This window comes from Pocillopora verrucosa, chromosome 1 (assembly GCF_036669915.1).
Source record: "Pocillopora verrucosa isolate sample1 chromosome 1, ASM3666991v2, whole genome shotgun sequence".
NCBI classification, from domain to species: Eukaryota; Metazoa; Cnidaria; class Anthozoa; order Scleractinia; family Pocilloporidae; genus Pocillopora; species Pocillopora verrucosa.
This window is the reverse complement of record NC_089312.1, coordinates 7,854,300-7,878,973: the sequence shown is the minus strand read 5'-3', so window position 1 is coordinate 7,878,973 and position 24,674 is coordinate 7,854,300. Positions and strand designations below refer to the sequence as shown.

Sequence of the window (24,674 nt, the reverse complement as noted above, 5' to 3'; positions counted from 1 at the left end):
AAATATCCTATATTTTTTTAAAGTTATTTTCTTTTTCAAGCATTAGTTGAAAACCCATTACTGTTGCCCAATAGATCATTTTCACATGACATCTAGGCACCCTGATTTGTTACCAAACCAACAAGATGGTGAACATATTGATGTACAAAGCCAATCCTGACTGATTTGAACTCTTTTCTCTCTTTTCCTATATCAACATTCTCTTTTGATGAAACTAGACTATCCTTTGTCATTACACACCAATTCATTCATTCAGTGTAATATTCTGCTCAATTGTATTTGAGGATGAGCTCCACAGCTTGTGCCAGATTGTCCACATATCCATCAGGTTTTACAGCAGGGTGGTTTTCATCTCCAGGTCTACGACATGAAAAGCATTTTATCCAAAGTGAGAATTTAAGGTATCAGAAGCAAAAATTCACGATTTGCATGCTTGCTTCCCCATTAGAGCTTTGAGGCCTTCATTGTAACAGCTTACATTGGTAGCTAAAGGTTTCCCCTCATTTTAAGTTTGCCCCCAATCACCTTTGCAAGTATGCCCCCTGCAGTAAAACAAGTTTGTCTGCACCTTACCAGTTCACCCACATAATCTTTCAATTTGTTTCCTTACAGCAGAACTTATTTTGTTGAAATCATAATATCCTTTGAACAACACAAAATTTTGGATATCCAAAGTTTGAAGTTTGACATATTTGAGGAATATTTTCTACATATTGGGTGACTCCTTGGAACTTCAAAGTGGGAACAGTGTCATAATTTCATGAACAATTTTTCATGATGGAGATAAATAACATGGTTTATGGGGCATACTTGTCCTTCAAAAAATGTATGCCTCACGTACAAAATAAAAGAATGCTTCATGATACCTGTATTTTCCAGTCCTAACTTGTACTCCTCTGATCCCACATGCCTGGGCCCCACCCACATCTGATACAATGTCATCTCCAATCATAACTGCCTAAAAATTTAAAAAAAAAGAAAAAAGAGGATAATCAGAAAAAACTACAAAAATTATGTTATCAGGGGGTGAAAAGTTTTCTCAAATAAGAATTTAACTAACACTTACATCTTCAGGTAATACTTGAATTTTGTCCAAAGCAGTTAGGAAAAAAGTAGCTGAAGGTTTACCAATAACCTCAGCTTTTACATCACAAGCAAACTGGAAGACAGAAATTATCATTAAAATAACAAAACAACTCTTAAGGGAAATATATTAAAGTTCACATGGCAACCAGGTGGACAATCAGACATATTTTGATGCTACTCTGGCTTGCAGATTTAATGAATGTAACCAAAGAAGTTACAATTCATAGACCCAACATTTCGACACTCCTGTCTAGTGCCTTCACTAATGGCACTAGACAGGAGTGACTAAACTCTTAAGGGATATGGAAAAATAGCCATTTTCAAACAATCAACTCATTGACAGAAAAAAAAAAAAAAAACAGCAAGAGGACTAACAACTAACCTCTAAGGCCTTTACATATGGACCTGCATCAAGGACTAGATTTGCACCACTTCTGTAATAGCGACTGAAAAACAACATTAAAAAACATCAGAAATTTCAACAGCATTGTCTTGTATAATTTTAGACTGTAGGGTAAAGTCTGAGGTGCAACTGAGTTATGTCTAGCACTTTACACTGGCTTGCAAGTCTCAGTTTTGATCTTGTTATAGACAGAGTAGAGGGTATTTGTTCACTTGACCTCTCATGAAACCAAATGAAGAGAGATGTTAGGGATTTTTAGACTGAGAAACAAACCAGGCTGAGACCAGGGAAAAACTAATAAGAGTCAACCAGACCAAGTTCCACATGAGTGAGACTTCTGTCAGCTTACCTAAGTCTGTAAATGTAGGCAACCGTTTACAGAGGTATCAATTGCTTTGACTACAGTGATGGAAGAATTTTGGAAGAATCCCTGATTTTACAAATCCCTGAGTAGCAAATGTTCTTTGCCAGTCCTCCTTCCTTTGGTAGGGATTCTACAATAACTCACCCATGTCCTAAAGCAAAAAGAACTGGATTATCTGAACTTAAAAGTAGTCTAAAGGCCTCATTCATGCGTGCATAGGTAAATTGATCTTCAGCTCCGCCAACAACAACACAGGTGGGATTGGTGCAATCCACTCCCTCATATTCTGCGAGTCCTTTGGGATGAATCAGAAGTAACGGGCGTAGTTTACGATCCTGAAGAATCTTTCTTGCAACAGGAGATGGTGCAAGTAATTCATTGGCTGACAGGTTGAATCCAAATTGTCCAAGTTTGAGGACAAGCTGCTCTCTTGTGCAAGTATCCTCATTTGTGCAAAACTGCACCTTGTAACCAGCTGCTTTCAGCCTTCAGTAAAAAGTAACAGAAAAAAACATGATGAACTCAGTCACTGTTTGAACTTAAAATAAGTCTCAGAACTTCTATGAAAATTTAACTCAGTGAATTAAATATTAAGCAGCTAAGTCTTTCAATCAATTTTGTACTACTACAATATATCACTGTACCTTGTTCAGGGGGAAAACATATGACTAGTAAAATGACTTATATGAGAGAGCTAAAAAAACAATGTCAGAAAAGATGCCACTGTTTATCACATCTCTCAGTTGGTTCATGCACTGTGATTGCTCAATTTCACTGTGTGGCCTGTTAATTTCAAAAGCGTTTGAATTGAAATCTTCACAGGCTAGGGGTATATATCAGACTCATTAAAAGCTCAGGTTGTCTCATTTACATTCAATAAAGAAGGTTAGTTTCTAAAAACAAAAAAAACTGTGGTGCTACATTGGTGGGAGAGTATAACAACTGAAGATAATTAAGTTTTAACAATTGAGTTGATAATGTAAATTGGCCACTGTAAAGAGTTTCAAAGCTGACATTTCAATCTTCAGCCTTTCACCATTTGCTCAGTCAATAAAACCCTATTATTTAATTAACACACACCCATGAATGGGTGGGGGAGGGGTGTTAGTGAAGTGTCTCACTTGCTATACCCTGCTTGCCGACCTCTTGCACATTTGATTCCCATCTTCTATCCTTTGTTGCCAAACAATGCTTATGATTAATTTAATTTATGCCCTAACATCAGTATGCATATTCTTGATACTGTTTTTCATACATTTCCTCAAGTGCTGACAAGGAGAATTTGTTTGGACTCAAAAACTTCTTCAGTTGGTGATCATTTCATTTATTCTCATGACCCTGATACGTGATTCAGGGTGATGATATTGTAAGGAGAAATTAAACGCTCGTCACTCTAAGGGGTCAGAGGTTTATGTATGTTCTCATTCTACTGTTCGGCTGCCTATCAGCCTTCCTCCTTCTGTACCCTTTCAACCTCTTTTTCTTAGGCTTCTACTCTCCCCCCCCCCAACCCCCTTTAGAGAAAATTTGGGCATGTTGTGTACCACTCCTTATTCTAATAATTTAGTCACAAACTGCAAATTTTGCTTTGTTTTTCTGTCACGCACTGGTGACTCTGAATTCTCTCGCTAGAGAACCCATCCCCAGTACCTCCTCGGGACAAAGAAAAACTAAACGAATTAAAAAACAAAAAATCACCTTACAAAATTCACCATATGAATAAAAGGAGAAATAAACAGTCTGCTTTTCTTTTCTTTTTTTTTTAATTCTCAAAATCGTTGGTCAAATTTGTATTATAAATAAACTCTTATAAGATGCAGGAAAAAACATTTCAAGTAAAAACTTTCAGTTAGAATGCCACTCAGTTACGATCTTCCAACCTACTTCTTAACTGCTTCAGCAGATCCAGGAATAGCTTCACCACCTCCCTCATTAGCATTATAAAGGACGCCAGAAATATCGAGCAAAATTCCCCCAATTTTCTTTCTGAGCCAGGCCGGCCGATCTGCCATGTTGCGATTGTCCGATTATGTTAAAGATCGGTCTATAGCGAGACACTATCGACTGGTCTCACTCTGACGTCTTGTCGACGAAAGTTACCGAAGATTGCCGAAGATCCCATTCGGTGAATTTTTATTTACTTACAAAGAGGTGCAGCTAGCATTTTGAGTTATTTCAGTTCTTTTAAGAGAGCGGTTTCGCTCTACAGATTTAGCATCCAGATTTCTTCGTATTTCTATGTACAGTGGATAGTTTCCAGGTTGCAGTTGTTCGTTTGACAGTTTATAGCGTGTACAGTTTCGTGTTGTGAGTTTCCCGCGCTTGACATTATCAAGCAGTATGCCTCTCCGAGATTCAGAGGGAAGGTTTTGTGGAACGCTTCAGCGTAAAGAAAGCGATGGACAGTGGGACCGCTATTACTTTGTACTGGACGAAGACAAATGTTTGCTTCGTTATTTTTCCCCTTTGAACGAACAGGTCAGTAGGAAATTGTCTTTGATTTGTTTCTGTGTAAACGATTAATTCCCTCGATCAAGAGAACCTAATTAACACTCTGATCAATGAAAGACATACTGTCTACAAACACTTCCGTATTCTTGATCACTATACACTAACTTTAATTTTCCATTGGTTGTTTCGCCAAAAAATATTTTCTGTTCAGGTACAGAAATTTCTAGAAAGTTATCTGAAATGTTGACATGTGAGAGCAGATATGTATTTTGGATATAACAGGAAATTGATAGACTATAAGTTTGATTGGGAATTAAACCATCGGAACCCAAGTCACGAATATTGCTAACTCAAAGGGTCGCCATCTGACACAATACAGGTGTAATTTTTTTAAAGTTAATAGAAAACAAAAGGCAGTGAGGAAAAGGTTATGTTTATCGCAGCTATTTTTAGCTCTTCGTCGCGAACAGGTTACTGCAGTAGCCGGCTTGTAATGTACAGGAAATATTTTGCTTTTTGATAGTAAAATTATTTTCATCTGTGAAGTTGCTTAGTCTGATTTGTTCTCTTAGAGGTGGGTACGCGGCGTTTCGATCGCATCTCAATCTGAACGTGTGACTGGTTTGAGACAACAGTCATTCAAACTGCTCTTGATATATTTTTCCTGATCAATGTACCATTTCAACCAGCAGCTATATTTGTAAATTTGGACACGTTTCTTGGTGCAAGAACCTGTCTGGTTTGGTTGAATCCTGAGGAAGATGTTTTTCAGTTAACTTGAGCTTTTAGGCAGAATGCTGTCACAATTTTTGGAGAAAATGAAATAGTTCCTAGGAATTATAAAAAAGAAATGCGAAAAATTAAGCTTATGTTACAGGTTCTAAATTACATCTTGTGGACTGTTTGTCAAGGTTACATCAGGGCATTGCCATGAAAACTGAGTAATCTGTCACAGTTATGGACCACTTCACTGAGGAAGTTCATCAACTTTAATAAGATTACTGACAGATGTAATACTATTTGAAGAAAAATAATCAGTGGTTTCCTTTTTGGTTTTACATAGAGTTGGTGAGGAAGTTTTTGTTACATAACTCAGCTCCATATCTTCTTGATCATCATTATATTTAATTGCTACAGGTTATAACAAAGCTGACAGAGGCAACATATGCTTTTGGACATTACTGATTACAGTTACAGTGCAAAAATCTCTCTCTCTCTCTTTAAAAAATAAAAAAATTCAAGACAGCAAAGAGCTGTTTAGCCATTCTAGTTATGAAGTCTAGATAAGTATTTTTTTCAGGCAACAAGAGCTTCCTGTCATTCCTTACCACCACTGGCATCTTAGACAATCTATCTTAACTTGCTTTTTTATGTCAACCCAACTTATTTAAGTATAAGATGGGCTGCAATGGCAAAATAATTTCTGAAAAGTTACAGCATTAAGCAACACACCAGTCACTCAAGGGAAGAAACTATTTGTTTTGGTTTCTTTGTGGTATATACTAATTAAAAACAATTATTTACCTCCTATGCAATGTATTTTTTTCAGGCAACAAGAACTTTCTGTCATCTTTCACTTTGGGCATCTAAGTCAATCTACCCCAACTTGCTTTTTTATATCAACTTAACTGTTTTTAGTATAAGATGGACTGCAACAGCAAAATAATTTCTGAAAAGTTACAGCATTAAGCAACACACCAGTCACTCGAAGGAAGAAACTATTTGTTTTGGTTTCTTTGTGGTATATACTAATTAAAAACAATTATTCACCTCATATGCAATGTATTTTTTTTCAGGCAACAAGAACTTTTTGTCATCCCCCACTTTGGGCATCTAAGTCAATCTACCCCAACTTGCTTTTTTATATCAACTCAACTGTTTTTAGCATAAGATGGAATGCAAAAGCAAAATAATTTCTGAAAAGTTACAGCATTAAGAAACATACCAGTCACTTGAAGATTCCTAGAATAATGCTTAATAGCAATCATGAACATGTAGCATTCCATTGAAAAAAGGTTTCATTAAAATGTCACTATGTATTAGCCTATCAAACTAGGGAAAAAATAATTTTCTGTATTTCAGTCCAACCTTGTGAATTTATATTTAAAATTTTTTTTTTCGCTTTTGTTGTTGTAGGAAAAAGTTAAATTGGATTGGGAGGATTATAAGGGGGAGATAAACATCAGGCGTATTACCAAGGTTAGACTGCATGAAGTGAAATGTTTCACAATTAATTATTTAAGTTTATAACATACAGGTAAAATGTGTCTTTTGCACACACTGATAAGCTATTTTAGAAGTGATTAGAAAGTATCGTTCCCCTCTGAGCACCTGAAAAGAGAGACTGTATGTCAAGTGTAAGATTTCCTTTCATTTTTTGGTCTATATACTGACAGAAACTTTTTGTTTTGGTTTCTGTGTGGTATTATTATAAAAATAATTTAAAACACTTCACCTCATATGCAATGTCGGTGATAGTGAATATTTACCTTCTACTTTAGTGAATAGTTGTGAAATATTTTCATTTTATCCTTGAATATTTTAAGCAATAAAAAGCAATTTCTGTTAAAACGTTTTACAAATTGTAATTTGCAAATAGAACATTACCCCTGTAGGAAGTTGAAACTACATGTTTGAATCACAAGCTTTTCAGTCCTGATTTGCTTGTTTTTTAAAAAAATTCTCACCTGGCAGAACAGATTTGATCTGTATTTAATTGATAAGCAAAAAGATCCTCGCTATGTTTGATGACTTTCAATACATTTGATTTCGAAAAACAATTCGTTCTATTACATTTTTATAAGTTTATATGAGACCTATGCAAGTTGTACAATATTGCTACAATTGTTGTCACTATACCATGTATTTAACCCTTTAACTTTCAGATCAAATTTGTAATTCTCCTTACTTTCAACCATACAATTCTTATAATGTTAGTTCAGAGAATTTAGTATTGGATCAACTAATTATCCCCAAATTGATATTTTTGTCTATTCTCATCTCTTATCTGGTTGATATTGTATTGATACTGTAAGGAGAAATTCTGTCTTGGTCACTCATGGGAGTTAAAGGGTTAAAATTGCAATAATTAAAGTGTTGATTAACAAGAGTTTACTTGTGAGTAGTTTTAATTGATTGTTTTTGTGTTTAATGCTCTTACAACAGATTGAGGACAAGTCAAAAAATGAAGGATGTATTGGTAAGTTAAGTGTAAACCAGGCAAAGTGTGATGTTGAAGAAATGTAAAATGGTTTCTGTGTTTACATAGCCTGATGTAAACACGTGGGAGGTTGAGAGAACACGAGATAAGTGTAGGAAACCACGACGCGAAGCGGAGTGGTTTCCAGCTTATCGAGTGTGCAGTAGTGCAGCATTTTTTATCTCGATCTAACACTAAATTCTAATAAATCATTTATAAGGAAATGTGTTAGTAGCAGCTAGAGGGGAGAATTATTGATCAGATCTTGGGGAATTTAAGGGTCAAAATTTGCTCTTTATACTGGTTGTTTTTCAAGGATTCGCATTATAAGCTGAAGAAGCAAATAGAATTGTGCTGTACTATTGTTATTTTGCTTTGACAGAGATTCAAACATGTAGTGAAAGATATTATGTACGAGCTGACACCAAAGAAGGAGGAGAAGAATGGATACGAACACTGCGCAAAGCTGCTGTAAGTATCAACCTGTTTGTATCATAAACAGTTCAATTTGGAATAATTGATAAATTTTGTATTCATATAATAATAGGTTAACTCTACTTAATATTATGCTAAAAGTTGTCAATTGGATTGATCAACTTAAATAAAGGCAACTTCAGGCCTGAAATTGTGACCAGCTGGTCACCAAGGCAACTAAAGGTTGATTATCTGAGATGGGTGGGAAAAGCAAAATTATGACCATGTGGGACTTTTCAACATATGAAAATCTGCCTTTAGTTAACAATTACATTGCAAACTCTTGTTGTTTCTTTACACTGCACCTACATTTCTCAATGAAAAGTCTTAAGCCAGCGCTTTCATATCTTGTAAAGCTTCAACAGTCACTTTTTTTGCTGATTCTAATAATTTGTTCTGGTCGTGAGGGTCTTTACACTCCCAGGATCTCCTGATTTACAAACTATATTTCACAATGTCACTATCTTTGATTAACTGTGAAACCTCCAACCTTTGCCACATTTCAAGGTACATCCTACTAAGAGAAAGGATGACTCCACTGCCAGGGAAGAGAAATCAGCAAATCATCGCACAATTGGGACTGACAAAGACAATACATCAGAAAAGACAGAACGTGTTGTGTATGAAACAAAAATTATTGGAGGAGTGGCTGTGAAAACTCCTGTGAAAAAGGTGCAACTTCTACGTAATACATTTTAAACAGTTCTTTTAATGGTAATTCTTAGCTATGTACATGTTTTCATATGTGAGAAAGAATTGACAATGGAAATATTACAAGATAGTGTAAACTTCCCAGCTACAGTGTGTTGTTTATTACTTACAACATCAAAGTTTGCAACTCCATTCAAAGCAAAGCTGGTGATTACAATTAATGATTCTCCCTAATTATCATAAGAGATACTTAAAATCAGAGAGAAAAATTCAATTGCAATGTACCAATTACATCACAAGCTTTTGAACCTCTTTTATGTTGTGCTTTTCCTGTATAACTAGTGGGTTTGCCTTCATTTGATGGATCTAAAACTGCACAATAGTTCACTGCTTGTTGGAAGATATTTATTTGAGAGTACAGTAATTTGTAACGACATTAAATTTATTCATTTATTGGAAGCACTAGTAAGATCTATTACATATTGATATCATGTTAAGGTCATGAGAATATAAGAAATGATCCCCAACTCAAAAAGCTCTTGATTGTTAAACAAATTCTCCTTGTCAGCACCTTAGAAAATGTAAAGAGAACAGTATGGAGAATATGCATACTGATAGTAGGGTGTAATTAGGTAAGACAGAGCTCTAATAAGATTCTGGTATCTTTCCTTCTTTTACATACTCATTTGCTGTATTAAGCTGCATGGAATGTTTGATATTCAGTTCCATGATGTAACAATGTATTCTTTTTTTATGTGACAGAATACTGATGTAGACAGTGAGGGAGGAAGTTTGCCCGGTGATTCTCTGATACGTTCTGGTTCAGCTGGCATGACGAGTACAATAAAACCCATTAAAGAAGGATACTTGACAAAGAAGGGAGCAGTGGTAGGTGCTATAAGACTTCAAGTTTTGGTTGCTGGCATGTTTTTATTTTTTTTTTTCAGGACTGTTAATTTGTCTTTTAAAAGTGTGTTTTGTTATTAGTGTTAGACAATTTTCCTGTTCCTCTTTTACATGTTATTTATTATCAGTTTACATTTAATTCACTATTCTTAATAATTAAATATTAAGGTGAGTCAGATGTAAAATTGCAGTTTTTTTTCATCATTTTGATAATAGCATATAGGGTTACAAACTTTTGCATCCTTGTTGTTTTTCAGGTCAAGAGTTGGAAAAAGAGATATTTCAAGCTGGACACTTTTAGACTTGCCTATTATGATAAATATAATGTAAGCTGTCGATTTTAAAATGTGAATTTAAGTTGACATATTTGGAGCTTTGCCCTTAAATTGGCTTCAATGGAATGGTTCATGAATTTGTCATAAAATGTGGTGTTCTGATTTGATGTTATTTCCTTGAAATGAAAAGTTAGTCACCTACAAGTGAGCTGGAAAAAAATTTTGGTAGGTTTTCAGCAAGATTAAAGACAAGGAAAATTGTTAATGATCTGCAAAAATATTGTGTAATGTGAGGGAAGGTTATTAAAAACAGACACTATACCCTATATCAACTTTTTAAAGTTAAATTTGGATTTTTTTCCTCCATTCAGGACAAAGAGCCTATCAAAGTGATTAATTCAAATGAGGTTCTTGCTGTGAAACCAAGTCAGAGGTAAGAATATGATTTAATGAGTAATGATGGTGGGAAATGCCTATTTATATGTTATTCCCAATGATGACTTACGACATTACAGGGGTGTTTATGTGGCAGGCTGATCAATCCAATATGGACAAGGAGGCCTCTGCCAGACATTGGCCAAACATTAGCCAGACATTTGCCACTTGTTAGCCACATGTTGGCCACGGGTTGGCCACACATTCATTTGGCAACATGTTAGCCACATGTTGGCCATGGGTGTGAAATTGTCATTGATGAGAGGTGGTCCCTAGACTTTTGCATGTGCTTTCTTCCCACATCTTTCCTGTCATTGTTAGTATTTATGACATGTGTACTAATGTTGAGTTAACTTATGTTACAGTACAGATAACAATCGAGAGCATCTGTTTGAGGTGGTAACTAACACTAGAACATTCTTGATCCAGGTATGTTTGTATACGTTTTGATTTTTTCATACTTATTGAACATCAGTGGAGCAATTTGGATTCTTTTTATCTTTTAAGCTTACTGGTACCAAAAGTTTTCTATTTCAAGAGAAACTGTTTGGTACTATTGTCCTTAAAGCTGTTCCACAAAAACTTTGCAAGCTTGAAGACTGCAATGTATCCTACCTATTCTGACACAATGAATTTTCTTATACAGAAGAGAGGGTAATTGTGAAGAGCAGCTCCCCTCTACCAACTGTTGGCAAACTGTTGGTCAACTGTTGGCTAACTGTCAGCCATTAGCAAAGTTTTTCAGAGATTTGTTTTTCACAATTACTTGACCCATTAACTCATAGAAATGATTCACATGTAGCTTCTCCTTATAAAATCCATACTCTATCCAACAAACAGGTAATGAGAACACTCAAACTAATCAGGTAGAAGTTGTTGTCTTGATCTAACTTCAAATCCCTGTTACTGGTACTAATTTACAAGGAAATCTGTAGCAGCTAGAGGGGGGGGGGAAATTTGCAATCAGATCTTGGGAGTTAAAGGGTTAAATCCAGAGTAACTCTTGGTAATATACTGTGATCATGAGGGTTCGGGCAACCGTGAAAAGAACTGTAGCAGTTGTGTATTAACAAGGTGTGGCACCTGTCAACCTTGATGGAAGTTGTCATCCAATACATTTTCTTCAGCCAAAAGTACTACAGAAGAACCTCAATTTAATGAACATCTGTATAACGAAGTTCTCAGTATAATAAACGATACTCTTCAGCCTGGCCAAAGTTAAAGTAAAATGTATGGGACAGAACCTTGTTAACACTAAACTTAACCTGTAGCCCCCAAATATTTTTCTCACCTTACTTAAAAAAAAATTTTTAAATTTTTCACAATTTTGCCAGTTCCTCAGTTCGTAAGCCCAGCCAAGCCTCTATGGTCATTAGCCCCTGTAATAGCTGTTAACTACAGGCCTGTAGTGTTACTTGTAAAACTCCCTGAAGAAGTCTACCACAGTTAGATGAAACACGTTGGAGAATAAAAAAGCACTGTTTGCAGAGTGCTGCTTACTAGTTTAATTTTTTAAAAAAATTTATAAAGAAACAATTCTTCATAGTAATAGTTCTGATCCCAAAATGCTAAGTAGTGTAATTTCACACCACAAAAAGAAAGCAACTATTAACTGTACCTTGATATAACAAATGTTTTGGTGGTTTTTCCACAAATTGATTAAATTAAGATTTTCCATAGAACAAACCCATGATATAATGAACCAATTCCCCCAGTCCCTTGGTACTTTGTTAAATTGAGGTTCCACTTTAGCATGTTTTCTTGGAAAATCAAAGTCTGAATTTGTTAATTAAAAAAAAACAACAACAACTTTTGTGTTTCTTTTCTACAATCTGAAAAGGGTCTGTTTGATTCTGTATATAGAGTGATATCAGTATGATCTTGATTTAAATGATTTATGATCTGTGAAAGCATTTATGCCGGAATCAATGTGAAAAGATGATGTTTGGCCAAACATTTAAGCACCATTAACACCCAAAAATTGACAGTGATATTTAAATGTTATCTTGCAGGGGAAATCTGAAGAAGAAATGCATTCATGGATTGATGCTATTGCTAGTGCACTGCTAAGAGGGAGATCATCAAGTGAACCAGTATGTTAATTAATTTTTTTAGTGATTCCAAATTTTGCAATAGAAGGGTCCTTATTTTGCACATATCTCTCTCAGTGCCAAGATCACTTTGTACAAACATTAATTATAGCATGTTTATATAATTACCCTAAAAATTAAATAACTTTTCCTGAATTAAATTGACTAGATTGAATAACCTTTTTTCTCCCATTGTTAACATGGATAACATACTTAAAAAGTTTGGCTACAAAATGATTGAGCCAGTTACAAAACGACTCAACTGACTGGGTACAAAATGACTTAGCTGGGTAGGAAAGACTGGGTACAAAACGACCAAGGATATAAGACAACTGGTAAGCAGCACCAAACCTGCTTGTTTTGAGGTACGAAGATAATGCAAGAGGTCTCTGAGGGGTCTGCAATAATTTGTTTATAATAATAATAATGTTAAATTAATGAGGGAACCCAACCTGCCAAGGAAGTTTTTTAGTGGGACCCTCAAACATGATACACATTTTCCTCAAAGTCACCCCTCACACACTAACTTTGTCCTCTTGATCAAATCTGGTAGACTTTGCCTCTCTTGCCACAGTGCCAAACAGAACCTGCTTGATGACAACAATGAGTGTTTCCTTAAGATAACTTTGAGATCTAATTCCTTTTTTTCTAGGATCCTAAAAAGAGTCAAGAGATATTTAGAAAAAGTGTAAATTATCCATATGCAGAGACGACAACCCTTTAGCAACAGAGAACAGTGAACAAGAGCATTGCTGAATGAGGACACCTATTCAAGATAAAGACTTGATATCAATGATGAATACTGCCTGTGAATAACTTTAACTGCACAAAATTGTCAAAATTGCAAAAAAATGTTTGCTTTCCCCTCAATGACAATTGATGGGAAATGCAGAGGAGTTATGAGGAAGCTAAAATTGAGAAAATCATCAAAAATTACAATATTTTCTTATTTTCAGCCTTCTTTTCCAATTAGTGTGGAGTGAATTGCCTGGTAAAAGGCTTTTGAAGCAGTGAGTCTAGGAGGAAACCATTTGACAAAAAAATTGTGAAAATTACAAAAAGTGCTTGACCTTGCTATAGTTACACAAGTTTTTCAATTTTGTATCTTTTTCAGTCCTGGACATAATGAGGAATTGGGGGTGGAGAGGGGAATTCACTGGCCGTGGTACATTTGTCTTTCTTTTTTCACAAAAAGTGATAACTTAAAATATTCTCAAAACAAATGGTTTGTCTCTGTTTTCCTGTAAATATATGGGAATTGCAAAAACCTGAGGTAACCATATTGTGTAACAATGGTGTGAATTAACTGATCCTTGTCAAATTTATAAACGATTTATGGTGGTATGCCACATTAATCTTTCCAGTTGGGACCTACCTATGTGTTATTGATAGGTTATTAACATTTGAAAGTCAGTAAAACTAACAGAGGTTGTTTAATAATGGGAGTTGAACTGAATGAAGTGCAGTTTGGTTTGGTCTGAAGTCTTACTTTTGATTTATAATCCACAAGAGGTAAGTATGATTTTAGATCATAATTGTACAACTTCAAGTTCAATTACCACAGTGCCTTTGTTGCATCCATTTTGAAATGTAAAAATTCAATTGCCTAAATACAGGATTTTAGTCAGTACAAATGTTCCATTGCTGTTTCTCAAAAACTGTAAGAAATTAAATTCAGTGGTTGATTTGGAAAAAGGAGTTTTGTGAACAAAAGTTGCAAATTCTTCACCTAATGCTTTGTCTGTCACAATCCTGCAATTTGAGTAGTATAACTTTTAAAAAGCCTTGAAATCTGATTGCTTGTCTTGTTTGCGTGCCTTTTCATTGGTTTGGAAGGAGGTGTGATTTGGAGCAAAAAAATGCGACTTGTGAATAAATTGTACTGCTGAGAGCCAATCAGATTTTAAGGATCACCAGTAATTTCAAAATGGAAGTAATAAAGTTAAAATTTCTATAAATATCTTAACATAACAATTAGAGGAGTGACTGGTGATTTTTATCACCTGAATGGTGACTAGCAAGAGGCGAAGCCCTTAGCTTGCAAGTTCAAAAGTTATGCCACTTAAACTTTTATGCATTTCATTTTGGTAGATTTTTAGAAATTTACTCAGTATTTATTGAGGGAAAACCTTGTAGTTGGGGTGCACAAGCTTATCATAGTATGAGAGTTTGCATTTATTTAGAATATTAAAGTAGAGGTTTGTTAAGTTTAGATAAACTAGAAAAATTTCATATTTTTGGAAAAACCGTTTTTTGCATATATTCATATACAAGAACATATTGAGAGATTCATTTATAGTAATGTAAGTAAAGGGATTTTTCCAACAATTATGAGCGCAGTAATTTTTTTAGGAATAATTTTTGAAAGTGCTGTAAGTTATTTTTTTTAGTGCATAATGTAACTGAGTTAAAAGTGTCTCATTCAATATAACAACTTGGTGGTGGTTTAAGGACGTTTGAAGTGTTCATACCTTAACTGTACACTGGATTGTAGAAAGGGCTTTAGAAAGACCGAGACGAAGGGATAAGGGTTTGTCGGGACTCGACTCGCTTGAGAAGCCGCCCCGCACTCTCAACCAATCAGAATCAAAACTGAAAACAAACACGACTTCGCCAGTCGCCTTTTCCCGCGAAAAATGTGTTTTCATTGGCTTTTTTCATTAAGTTTTCTTTCCTCTGATTAGCTGTTTTGGTAACTTAGATGTCGATGTAAGGATACTCAATCGAAAATGTGCAATACGAGTCCTGTGATGGGTCGTAAGTGTTTTTTTGGAAAAGCAACTCGGAAACTGACGCTAGGGAAGCTTACTGGAGCAGTATTGACGATTTTAATTAAGGAACGCACTCTGAAAACGCACTTCAGGGAACTTAGGATCAAGCTTACGACTGAACTCACTTTGGTGTTACAGTTTGAATCATTTTAGAAGTCGTATTTTTAAATGATTTTCGAGAACGTTTCGTTGAAACACGCTCGGGAATTAAAATCTTGCACACTCCAAGAAACACGTTTGTTTCGCTAGAGCCAGGAAGTCATTTGACATGAGCAATTACGGAACGCAGTCCGAAATGCATTTTGAACCACATTCTAGGAGGGTAATTTCGGAGGAGGCAAAACATATTTCTGGAGCAAATTATAGGTATTACTCATCTCGTTTACCTTAGTTGTAATCACTTTCGATGTAGACCGGGCCGTTTCGACGGCATATTATGAATACAGTGGACTAACACGCATTGCTTTTTATGAAACATACTCCGCTGCGATTTATGGGTATTCATCAGAAAATCCACGCAACGAATCCAGCACAGCAACTCAAGTTTTTAATTCTCAGTTTGATACTCTAGGCTCGAAATCTCGATTACCAACGTGAATTTGATTCTAAGATCCAAGTTGTTGATCTGTCCATTCTCAGGCCTTTTCTGGCGAGTGACATTCGAAAGACACTTTCCCGGATGTTAGACAAACTCCACGTTACATATCTATTTTACTGATGTTTTAGCTTAATGCATGTTAATGGCGTCTGATATCAGGAAATTCAAACTGAAATTGTGCGTAATATCTGATATATAAATTATAGTTAAATGTAACATTTTATCGTATTTACACAAGTTATAGTGCTTGCACTAAACTGGAGAAAATTAATAGCTTCACAAACACGTGCACCATGTGGCGGGAAAAGTGCGAATTTGATTCATCGCCAGTAATTCACTTTCACAAACGATTCTTACAAATCTTGATATTTAGACTTACTAACACTTGATCTAAAACAGCACAGGGCACATTCAAGGCCCAAAAAGACACCAAAATATTGAAAGAAACAGCCTACTGTAGCTCCCCATGTACACGCTTCAAACTGTTCATCCCAAATCTCATTAAACTTGTTCAACTTTTAGGAAAAAAAAATTCTTACGGTGCCTCATAGAATTCTCTAACATAATTATAAATTGGCAACCAGGCATGTCCGATGCCGTGACTAAAGATCTTGTCTAACGTTTGTGACTAGAACTCTAGAGATTCTGACGCATGTCATTTATATTTTTCCACTGGCCTGCAGTCTTCTGTGCAGAAAGAGTGACATAAGCAGATTCTTAGGGAGGGATCTGAGCTGCTTTTGAAGGGTTGAATAACACTTGACCACTGTATCTGCACATAATCTAAGAGGAAAAAATTCACTATTCAGGCACCATATCAAATATTAACCAAAGTTTCTTGAGGCATCAAGACTTCTAAAACACACAGGAAATATGCTCCCCCGTCCCTCCCCTCCCCCTCTGTTGTTTGCATGTAGAAAATGAAAAATAATTTCTTACAAGTTCAAAGGCTGAGGTGTAAACCTAAAGATCAAGATACTGTCACAGTGCTCCTGAAAAAAGAAAAAAACCAAGAAAATATTACTTATTGTAGTTCAACTGACAAACTCTTTGAAGCTACCTCTTTTACCTTATGGTTTCTTAGAATGACTGTTGGTTATTGAATTTAGCTAGAAATAATCATACACATATATAACACCACACCAGGCTGGCCTTGTGAGTAGGCCTGGTAAACCTCTTTTGCTGATTCATGAGGGTGCTTGCTTTGTGTCTGTGATAACAAGAATCTGAACCACAATCAGTTGAAGTGAAAGTTAAAAAATTGTTCTATCAGGATGACTAGTCAGATATTGATAGCCTAAAAAAATTGCAAAAACAGTCATCAAACTATTCCAACACTTGGCTGATAACAAACATGTATGTATTGCTACGATCCATATCATTAATGAGCAGCATTAGAAAGATACACTGTAGCATAGATTGAAACAGTACAGTAGATAATGCACACTGAAGCATGAATTTGAAATTGTTGCCTATTCACCTGTTCAAGAATTAACACTGATGTGGCACATCCTCCAAAAATTAGAACCTCTCCAGGAGAAGTTGTACAACAAGCTGTATGCCACATTCGAGTCATGGGTTTACTGAAACCAAAGGTAAGCAAGTGTCACTCTTCTCTTTGAAAAACCCTTGTCCCCATCATGCTTTTATATTTGGTTACATCACACAAGTTGTTGTTACCTTGGCCAAAAAGTGAAAAACAAGGGGCAAAAAGAGCAAAGAGAAGCCCTGGTCTTTCCTCCTAAAAACCCAAACATTCTGTCGTCTGCTCATTCTTTCATCTTTACTGACCAAGAATCATCCACAGGCTGTTGACAACTGCTGTCTCCTGCTCTAGCCTGAACAGTTGTGGTAATGGTTTTGCAGTCACACTGATTGGGTTTGCAAATAGTCTTTATTTGATAAGTTTGAGCATGAGATGGCATTATAATGGCATAGACTTGGGATAATAGATTTCCTCTCTACATGTGAGAACTTCTAGGAGAGGTGAAACCAAATCAAACAAGTAAACCAAAAAAGTGAACTTTGTTTTTCATTCATTTTATTCAAGAACTTTCCCAATAGGCAGTGAAAACCCTTTTTTCATTGCAAATACCTTTGTATTGAAGGGACACTGAGTTGAAACCAGATCATTGTTGAGGTGTCAAGAGTATAAGCATCGCCTGAAAATATTAAATGTTATTTGAAAAAGAATTCTTTCATTCTGTCAAAACTTTCATCAAGGATTAGATCCCAACCATGTTAAAAAAGGTGGGGGTTGTGGTAAATCATGCTTGCCTTATCTAAATAAGAGTGGTCCTAAAATCAACCAATAATCCAAACATCAATAATGCTGAACATGTCGCATTAAAAAAAAATTTTTTGTTTTTGGAGTTTGAAGTTCTCTGAAGTCTCACCTAATGCTTCTCCTTGATTGTTAAAGCCTCCATAGAGAAATAAATGTTTGTCACTGACAGCAGATAGGGAATGCCATGTTCTTCCATCTGGCACTTTACCTGTTGTTGGAATACTAATTAAACCATTAATTATAAAAGTGTCATTATAATGTAATTTATAATCATACAATTGGCATAAGGCAATGAATTCAGTAAAAATATAATCAGCATACCTTATTGGTACTTAATTTCGCGGGTCTTTAATTTCGCGTTTTTCGCGATTGTAAAAAAATCGCGAAATTAAAGACCCGCGAAAAAAAATCCTCACGAAATTTAAACACGCGAAATTTAATACCCATACAAAAAAATCAAACTGTAGAAAAAAATGATTTATTCGTAATGGCAACAAAATTTACAGGATATTTATCAACAAAACGCAAAATATTAACTGGTTTCTACTCGTAAATTCCATTTTTGAATTTGTGAAATCGTTAAATGTTTTGCATGGAGAAGTTAATCTACGCTACTAAGGCCACCCTGTGCGAGTGGTGATCGTCGATGCTTGGACGTTCCCGCCTCGTGAAATGAGAAAACGAGTGCATCTCAAAATCTCTCTTGGTAAATGACCCACAATTGAATCAGCTAACCGTCCTGGAAGTCGCTTGGTTGCTGCTATCGCATAACGATCATGAATATCATTATATCATTAGATATAAACAAAAGCCATCGTAACGAATGATATTTAATGCATGCATTGTTATCGTTAAACTCGTATTAAACTCTGATAATAAGTTTTTCTTCAAGTACGAACAGCATTTCGCTTAGTGCCTTAAGTGCACAATATTTTGTTGGCCAAAAAACTTCCGTCACCTTATGAACGTTGCCGCGAACCACTGAAACAATGCGTTTTCACGTTGTAATACATTTATTTTTAACGTTAATTTTCAAATATGTGTTTTGTTGTGTTCCAGTTATCTAGAAACTTTAAACAGTTCAGACCTTTGGAAAAATAAAATAAAGTTGAGAACGCTTCAATCGCGAAATTTAATGCCCTTTTTTCATATTTGCCTATTGAAATCGCGTAAATAAAACGCCGCGAAATATTGCCTCGCCAAAATCGCGAAATTAAGTACCCGCGAAATTAAGTACCAATAAGGTAGATAGATGATTGGATTTAAGCTGTATTCACCTGCCACTCCATTCCATGCTGTCCATATCAAAGGCATGCAAATCATTACGTCGTTGTTCCTACCAGTCGAAATAAACAAGTTAACAAGACCTTACACAGCACATGGACAAAGTGTTTTTGTCTTTAATACTTAGTAATTCTCAACCTTGTTTTGTCCTTGTTTAGGAACTAATTTGTCAAACAATGCAGAGGTCTTTGCTGGAACATAGACCTGTGAAGTATTGACTTTAAAAGCATTATCTCTCCACATATATCTTCAAGTTGAGGAAGACTAAGTTCCAAATAAAAGATTTTCAAATACTCCTTGACCAACTAGTGTGCACCTTTATAACCTATTGAAAAAAATTGCTATTTGTAATTTGCACTTGTTACCACTTAGCAAATTCGCAATTTGTTTTATCTAAAAAAAATGCACTCATTTTCAGCCATGTGGAGATACACAAAACAGAATATTTTTTACTATAAACTTTACTACATGATAAATCCTATGATGAACATTAAAGAGGGTATGTTTGCTGATGTCAACTACAATACCATGTATCTTCCACCAAAGATATAAGCAATATTTCCAAGTTTAGCTGCAGCCTGTGCTGCTCTTGGTGTGGGGGCTCTCCCCTACAGAGAAAAACAGCATCATCAGAAACAATGCAACTGAGAAAAAAAATGCTATGTAAGTTGAGAGTATCTCATTACATCACACATTTTATTTTATCCTACTGACCATTTTTATTGGTTTTTGTCAATGTGGGTTTTTCCTTGAAAGTATTAACGAAGCTATTTCAAAGTTACACATATTTATATAAAACTTATTTTATGCCACAGATTTTCTAAGTCCATCATTCTAATTTTTTCCATTCCTGTGCTATTCTGAATCAATCTACCCATAACTTATTCACTTCCTGTCCACCCTGGCTGAAAAATTATTAATGAGAGAGGTTTCTTTCTTTTCATTTGTTTTCTTCTTTAAAAAAGTTACAAATCAGGATAAAAAAACATTTCATACTGTCATTACACATACACATACTGTCGACCAAAGCAATTTAAATATTCAAGCAACACAAATAAATGTACTCAGTTTAAACCCACCTTTGTCTGTGGTTGGCTCCATGTTAAACGTTCTGTATCCAGAACAAACATGTGACTGTTCCATCCTCTGATGTCCTAATGAACCAAAATAAAAGAGAACGTGGAAATCAGCTTTCTCTTCTTTTCACCAAGGAAATCAGAGACTGCATAAAAAAATTTGAAGTGATACAAATTTTAGTTCACTGGACATGTTGTACAGTCTTTAGGGTGTCGCAGTTCCAAAGACCACTCTAGAGTGACCTAACTCTTCACAAATAGTCGCAAGATGTACTAAACATTTGAAAATGGATGGTATCATTTGAAAGACAACTTAGCAACCAATATGAACATAAACAGATACCAAAAAATGCTGTTTATAAACAGCAGAAGTTGTCACTGTCACATAAAAGCATTACAATTTGCTCTTCTGCGTACTGCTCAAACAGGTTGCCAAGAGATAGAATAAAAATGGCGTCAGACTGTAACACGTCACAAGGGAGTGGCCAGGTTTCTGAGAAATATCTAAATTGGCTGCATCCATTTCAAGTTTCCACAAGGTGAGCTTACAAACTCAGGAATCTCAAGTCATAATGCCTGCCATAGTTTCATAATTACATTGTAAAATCTTTGATTGGTAGGGGAAATAATCATTCTGGAGAATACCTCTCCTTGGAAATAATATGTTTGACACTAAAAACTTACAGTGAATTGGTCCTCAACACTGGTATTAAATGTGAAAAATCCGCAAGACTCATCCACTTTACGAGGATCTGGAGGTATTCCATACCCTCCAAAATACACTATTCTATACAAATGAAAAAATATATATATTATATAACTGTAATTTATCATCTAGCTAATTACTGTTTTTGGTTTCAACCCTCTACCTTTCACAATTACAACTATAACAATTCTGCAAAGTTTGAATATCTAGTGTCAAATGCAGCTCAGTTAAGGCTATGAGAGTTCTACTGGTGCCTTTCACTGAGAAAAGACTGTTTTTCATAATTTATTCATTTTTACTAGGCAGTAGATCCTCACAATGTTAGACTTAGAGGTTGCCATTAAAACAAACTGTGTGAGCAGAAGGCAGCTCAAAGGAAATCTTTAAAGTCAGGATCAGGGGCTCTTTGAGGCCCAAATGGGTGCCCTGACCAGCAATGAAATTGTGGATTGTAATTCCAAGTCAGGTTTCTTCAACATATTAAGGTACATCATGATCATGGTGAACATAAACATTCTCAGTATTTCATTATAGTTACAGGTTTCAATTGATACAAGCAGGAGAATGGTCTAGAGCAATAAGAGAATCTAAATATATAATATAAGGAAACAGGGTGTAAGTTTCTAAAGAAACTGTGGTGCTTTGCCAGTGTGGGAGTATGACAGCCTTGGTTTTATCAACCAAGCCGATAATGTAAACTGGCCACCCTGTGGAGTTTCTCAGTTAAAAAATTCAAGCATTAGCCCTTTGTCAGAGCAAAGGACAAAGAGCTTAATAATGCTTGATACATCAGCTTAGAAACTCTTTATGGTGGCCAATTTTCACTATCAACTCAGTTAATAAAGCTAAATTACCATTTAAACGTGAAATAGCTTGGGTGTAGAAAAAAATAGCTTCAGCATAGAATATTCTGTGTAGTAGCTGGAGAACTCTCTAATACCAAATAGATGCCCTGAGTCTATTTGAGGAGAACTGAAATAAAAATGAGGGATACAACAAGAAACACAAAGGAGAAATGGTAAAATTATTATTTTTTCACAATTTTTTGGAAACAAATGAAATGATGCAATATTAAATAACTTACAAATCATTGTGTGTCCAACAACACAGCTTGTCCCTGTCTGAAGGGGGATTACCTTCAATCTTTTCGGTCAAATTTTGCCACACAAATTTGTTCAAATCTAAAACAAAAACCTATCAAAGAAAACATGCAGTTCCAATTAACTCAAACATGAAACCTTGTCGTAGAACATAAAGGTTGGGAGACAGTCACACAATTTTAAAAAATAGTTTTCAACTGATAAATTATAACTCAGCTTTTGAAAGCTTACAAGATCCAAAATTAAGTTTTTCACCCTTTAACCGTCAGGAGAGATTCATGTGTAACTCCACCAAGTATAACATCCATACAATATCCAATAAACATGTAATCAGAATACTCAAACTAATCAGATAGAGGTTGTTGTCTTTATCCAACACCAAATTCTCCCAACTAATTTACAAGGAGATGTGTTGCAGCTGGAGGGAGGAATTACATGTAACAATCAGATCTTGCAAGTTAAAGGCTTCATGTAGGTGCCACCTAGGTACAATTAATAATAGGAAATTTTTTGTAGCCAAAAAGACTCACTGTCGAAGAGGGTCCTTCATCATGATGCCCAGCAAATATGTACATATATTTGCCACCAATCACACAAGCTGTTGATCCTGACATGGGTGGAGGTATGTCTCCACTTGTTTCAACATGTTTCCTAAAAACACAATTATTCAATGACAAGTGACTTGCTCTGAGAGTGTAAATGGCTTTCATTTTTATCTGGTATCTGCAGTGCCACTACATGTAGCTAGATATAGCACATCTGTCCAAGTTTCCCAAACAAGAACATGTTAATTCAAAGTCAACTATTGCATTCTTAACCCTTTGATCACTATAAGTGAATAGAATCTAATTTCTCCTCACAATGTCACTCCTGAGTCACACATTAAGGTCATGAAAATATGGAAAATGATCAACAACCAAAGAGGCTCATGATTGCTAAACAATTCTGCTTGTCAGCCCCTTAGGAAATGTATAGAGAACAATATGGAGAAAATACATACTGATGTTGGTATATAAAGAGTTAAAGTCTGCTCATCATGCATCCTTACCATGCAGAAGTCTCAATGCAGTACAACCAAACTTCATTACTGGGATGATACCTGTCGACAAGAAACTGCAATCCAGGAAACTGTTCAGGATCACCCTTAGGTAGAAAAGTTATAAAAAAAAAAGAAAGACTGAAATTTTTTCAAAAAATTAGCAGAAAAGTTTATTAATACATTTCTAGTGTTGTTTTTGGTCACTCAACTCCAGTTATCAGCTTAGATTCCATCACCTTGTGTCAAAGTGCATTGTGCCAGCTGTTACAAAGCTGAAACAAACTCTACATATCCAAATGTTCAGGATTTAATGAAACTTAATAACACAATTATTCCATTCAAGCTTGTTAGGTTCAACATTGGTTATAGCCAACTTAGTGCTTTGCACCTCATTAGCTATTTAACATCTCATATCCAATGTCCACACATAAAATAATTGTTTGTTCTCGCATGAGCTTTCAGTGATCTCAGACAATATTGACCTTTAAATATTTCATAAGAGCTTTCAGTGATCTTGTAAAATGTTAACTTGAAATAATTCACAAGAGCTTTCAGTGATCATATAAAATGTTAACTCGAAATAATTCACAAGAGCTTTCAGTGATCTTGTAAAATGTTAACTTAAAATCATTCACAAGAGCTTTCAGTGATCTTGTAAAATGTTAACTTGAAATAATTCACAAGAGCTTTCAGTGATCTCAGACAATTTTGATCTTTATTCTGATTGACTGCCCCCTTAGTTTGATTTCGATTTCATGACAGTAGATGAACAAGTGATCCTCAGTTTACACTTAGATTTCACAGGTTATCCCGGCCCAACTGGTTTTGTTCTCTAATAAGTCTTTTAAACTTGTGCCACGTCTTCAACCAAGAAGCTGGAAACCCAAAACCAACTACGATTTTATCAACTGAGTTGATACTGTGAATTGACCCATGTAGAGAGATTCTACAAATTAGTGCACCCTTCACTCTTATAAAGGGCTAACATTCGAAAAATAAAATCTCTCTAAGGTGGCCAATTCACATCATCTACTCAAATAAATTATCTTGTAACACCCCTCCCCACCACGTAGCACCACACTTTCCTTGGAAACTTACCCCCAGCCCCTCTCACCCCAAAACCAATCATGACTTTGTAGCTCAATTTCCCTTGTTGGTTCTGCATGATATTTTCCTTTGATCTAATCGGTACTAAAATCTATTTTCATTCAATAAACCTTGGGTGACAAAGTAAGATTGATTGAGTTCCTAATTAATATTCAAGCTCACTTACGTTGCAATAGCCTCCCCAAACTACTAGATAACCATCATGGTGAACCGCTACATGACCACTTCTTTCTCTTGGCTTCACCGTGCCATTTATGGACGGAAACACAAATGTCATGTTCAGTTACTTAGAATAAAAAGAGGGGAATCGCAACACCTGACATTCTAAGCATATCTTCTTTCGCTTTCCATGAAGGTACATAACATTAAAGC

The 24,674-nt window shown here is 35.4% G+C and overlaps 3 protein-coding genes across 3 annotated transcripts; 1 reads left to right on the top strand and 2 right to left on the bottom strand.

Moving 5' to 3' along the window:
* Nucleotides 1-30: 30 nt before the first annotated feature.
* Nucleotides 31-3,942, bottom strand: LOC131785928 (phospholysine phosphohistidine inorganic pyrophosphate phosphatase). The gene is made up of 6 exons (XM_059102884.2): nt 3,738-3,942; nt 1,998-2,339; nt 1,469-1,532; nt 1,067-1,159; nt 867-958; nt 31-360 (listed from the first exon to the last, which is right to left on the bottom strand). Exons 1-6 carry the CDS (start codon nt 3,863-3,865, stop codon nt 270-272), a joined length of 810 nt encoding a protein of 269 aa, XP_058958867.2. The 5' UTR covers nt 3,866-3,942; the 3' UTR covers nt 31-269.
* On the top strand, nt 3,863-14,784 carry LOC131785927 (pleckstrin homology domain-containing family A member 1). Its single transcript, XM_059102883.2, has 11 exons — nt 3,863-4,331; nt 6,441-6,503; nt 7,470-7,503; nt 7,886-7,974; nt 8,485-8,649; nt 9,391-9,516; nt 9,792-9,860; nt 10,181-10,242; nt 10,610-10,673; nt 12,257-12,337; nt 12,987-14,784. Exons 1-11 carry the CDS (start codon nt 4,194-4,196, stop codon nt 13,056-13,058), a joined length of 963 nt encoding a protein of 320 aa, XP_058958866.2. The 5' UTR covers nt 3,863-4,193; the 3' UTR covers nt 13,059-14,784.
* An 846-nt stretch (nt 14,785-15,630) lies between these two features.
* LOC131785934 (kelch domain-containing protein 2) lies at nt 15,631-24,667 on the bottom strand. The gene is made up of 13 exons (XM_059102891.2): nt 24,469-24,667; nt 23,205-23,299; nt 22,687-22,807; nt 22,141-22,250; nt 21,035-21,137; nt 20,354-20,428; nt 19,802-19,882; nt 19,268-19,326; nt 18,100-18,212; nt 17,799-17,865; nt 17,184-17,286; nt 16,643-16,695; nt 15,631-16,486 (listed from the first exon to the last, which is right to left on the bottom strand). The coding sequence occupies exons 1-13, from the start codon at nt 24,577-24,579 to the stop codon at nt 16,363-16,365; spliced, it is 1,215 nt and encodes a 404-aa protein (XP_058958874.1). The 5' UTR covers nt 24,580-24,667; the 3' UTR covers nt 15,631-16,362.
* Nucleotides 24,668-24,674: the final 7 nt, after the last annotated feature.

What these genes read in the sequence shown, in the direction of transcription:
- LOC131785934 (XM_059102891.2), bottom strand. Translation starts at nt 24,579, where the DNA reads ATGACATTTGTGTTTCCGTCCATAAATGGCACGGTGAAGCCAAGAGAA. An exon ending in ATGAAGGACCCTCTTCGACA is followed by an intron (nt 22,251 to 22,686) that starts GTGAGTCTTTTT and finishes TTTCTTTGATAG; the next exon opens with GTTTTTGTTTTAGATTTGAA. An exon ending in AGTGTCCCTTCAATACAAAG is followed by an intron (nt 17,287 to 17,798) that starts GTATTTGCAATG and finishes CTTTGGTTTCAG; the next exon opens with TAAACCCATGACTCGAATGT.
- LOC131785927 (XM_059102883.2), top strand. Translation starts at nt 4,194, where the DNA reads ATGCCTCTCCGAGATTCAGAGGGAAGGTTTTGTGGAACGCTTCAGCGT. An exon ending in TTTCCCCTTTGAACGAACAG is followed by an intron (nt 4,332 to 6,440) that starts GTCAGTAGGAAA and finishes TTGTTGTTGTAG; the next exon opens with GAAAAAGTTAAATTGGATTG. An exon ending in GAACACTGCGCAAAGCTGCT is followed by an intron (nt 7,975 to 8,484) that starts GTAAGTATCAAC and finishes CCACATTTCAAG; the next exon opens with GTACATCCTACTAAGAGAAA.
- LOC131785928 (XM_059102884.2), bottom strand. Translation starts at nt 3,865, where the DNA reads ATGGCAGATCGGCCGGCCTGGCTCAGAAAGAAAATTGGGGGAATTTTG. An exon ending in CATATGTAAAGGCCTTAGAG is followed by an intron (nt 1,160 to 1,468) that starts GTTAGTTGTTAG and finishes TCTGTCTTCCAG; the next exon opens with TTTGCTTGTGATGTAAAAGC. An exon ending in GTTAGGACTGGAAAATACAG is followed by an intron (nt 361 to 866) that starts GTATCATGAAGC and finishes TTCATGTCGTAG; the next exon opens with ACCTGGAGATGAAAACCACC.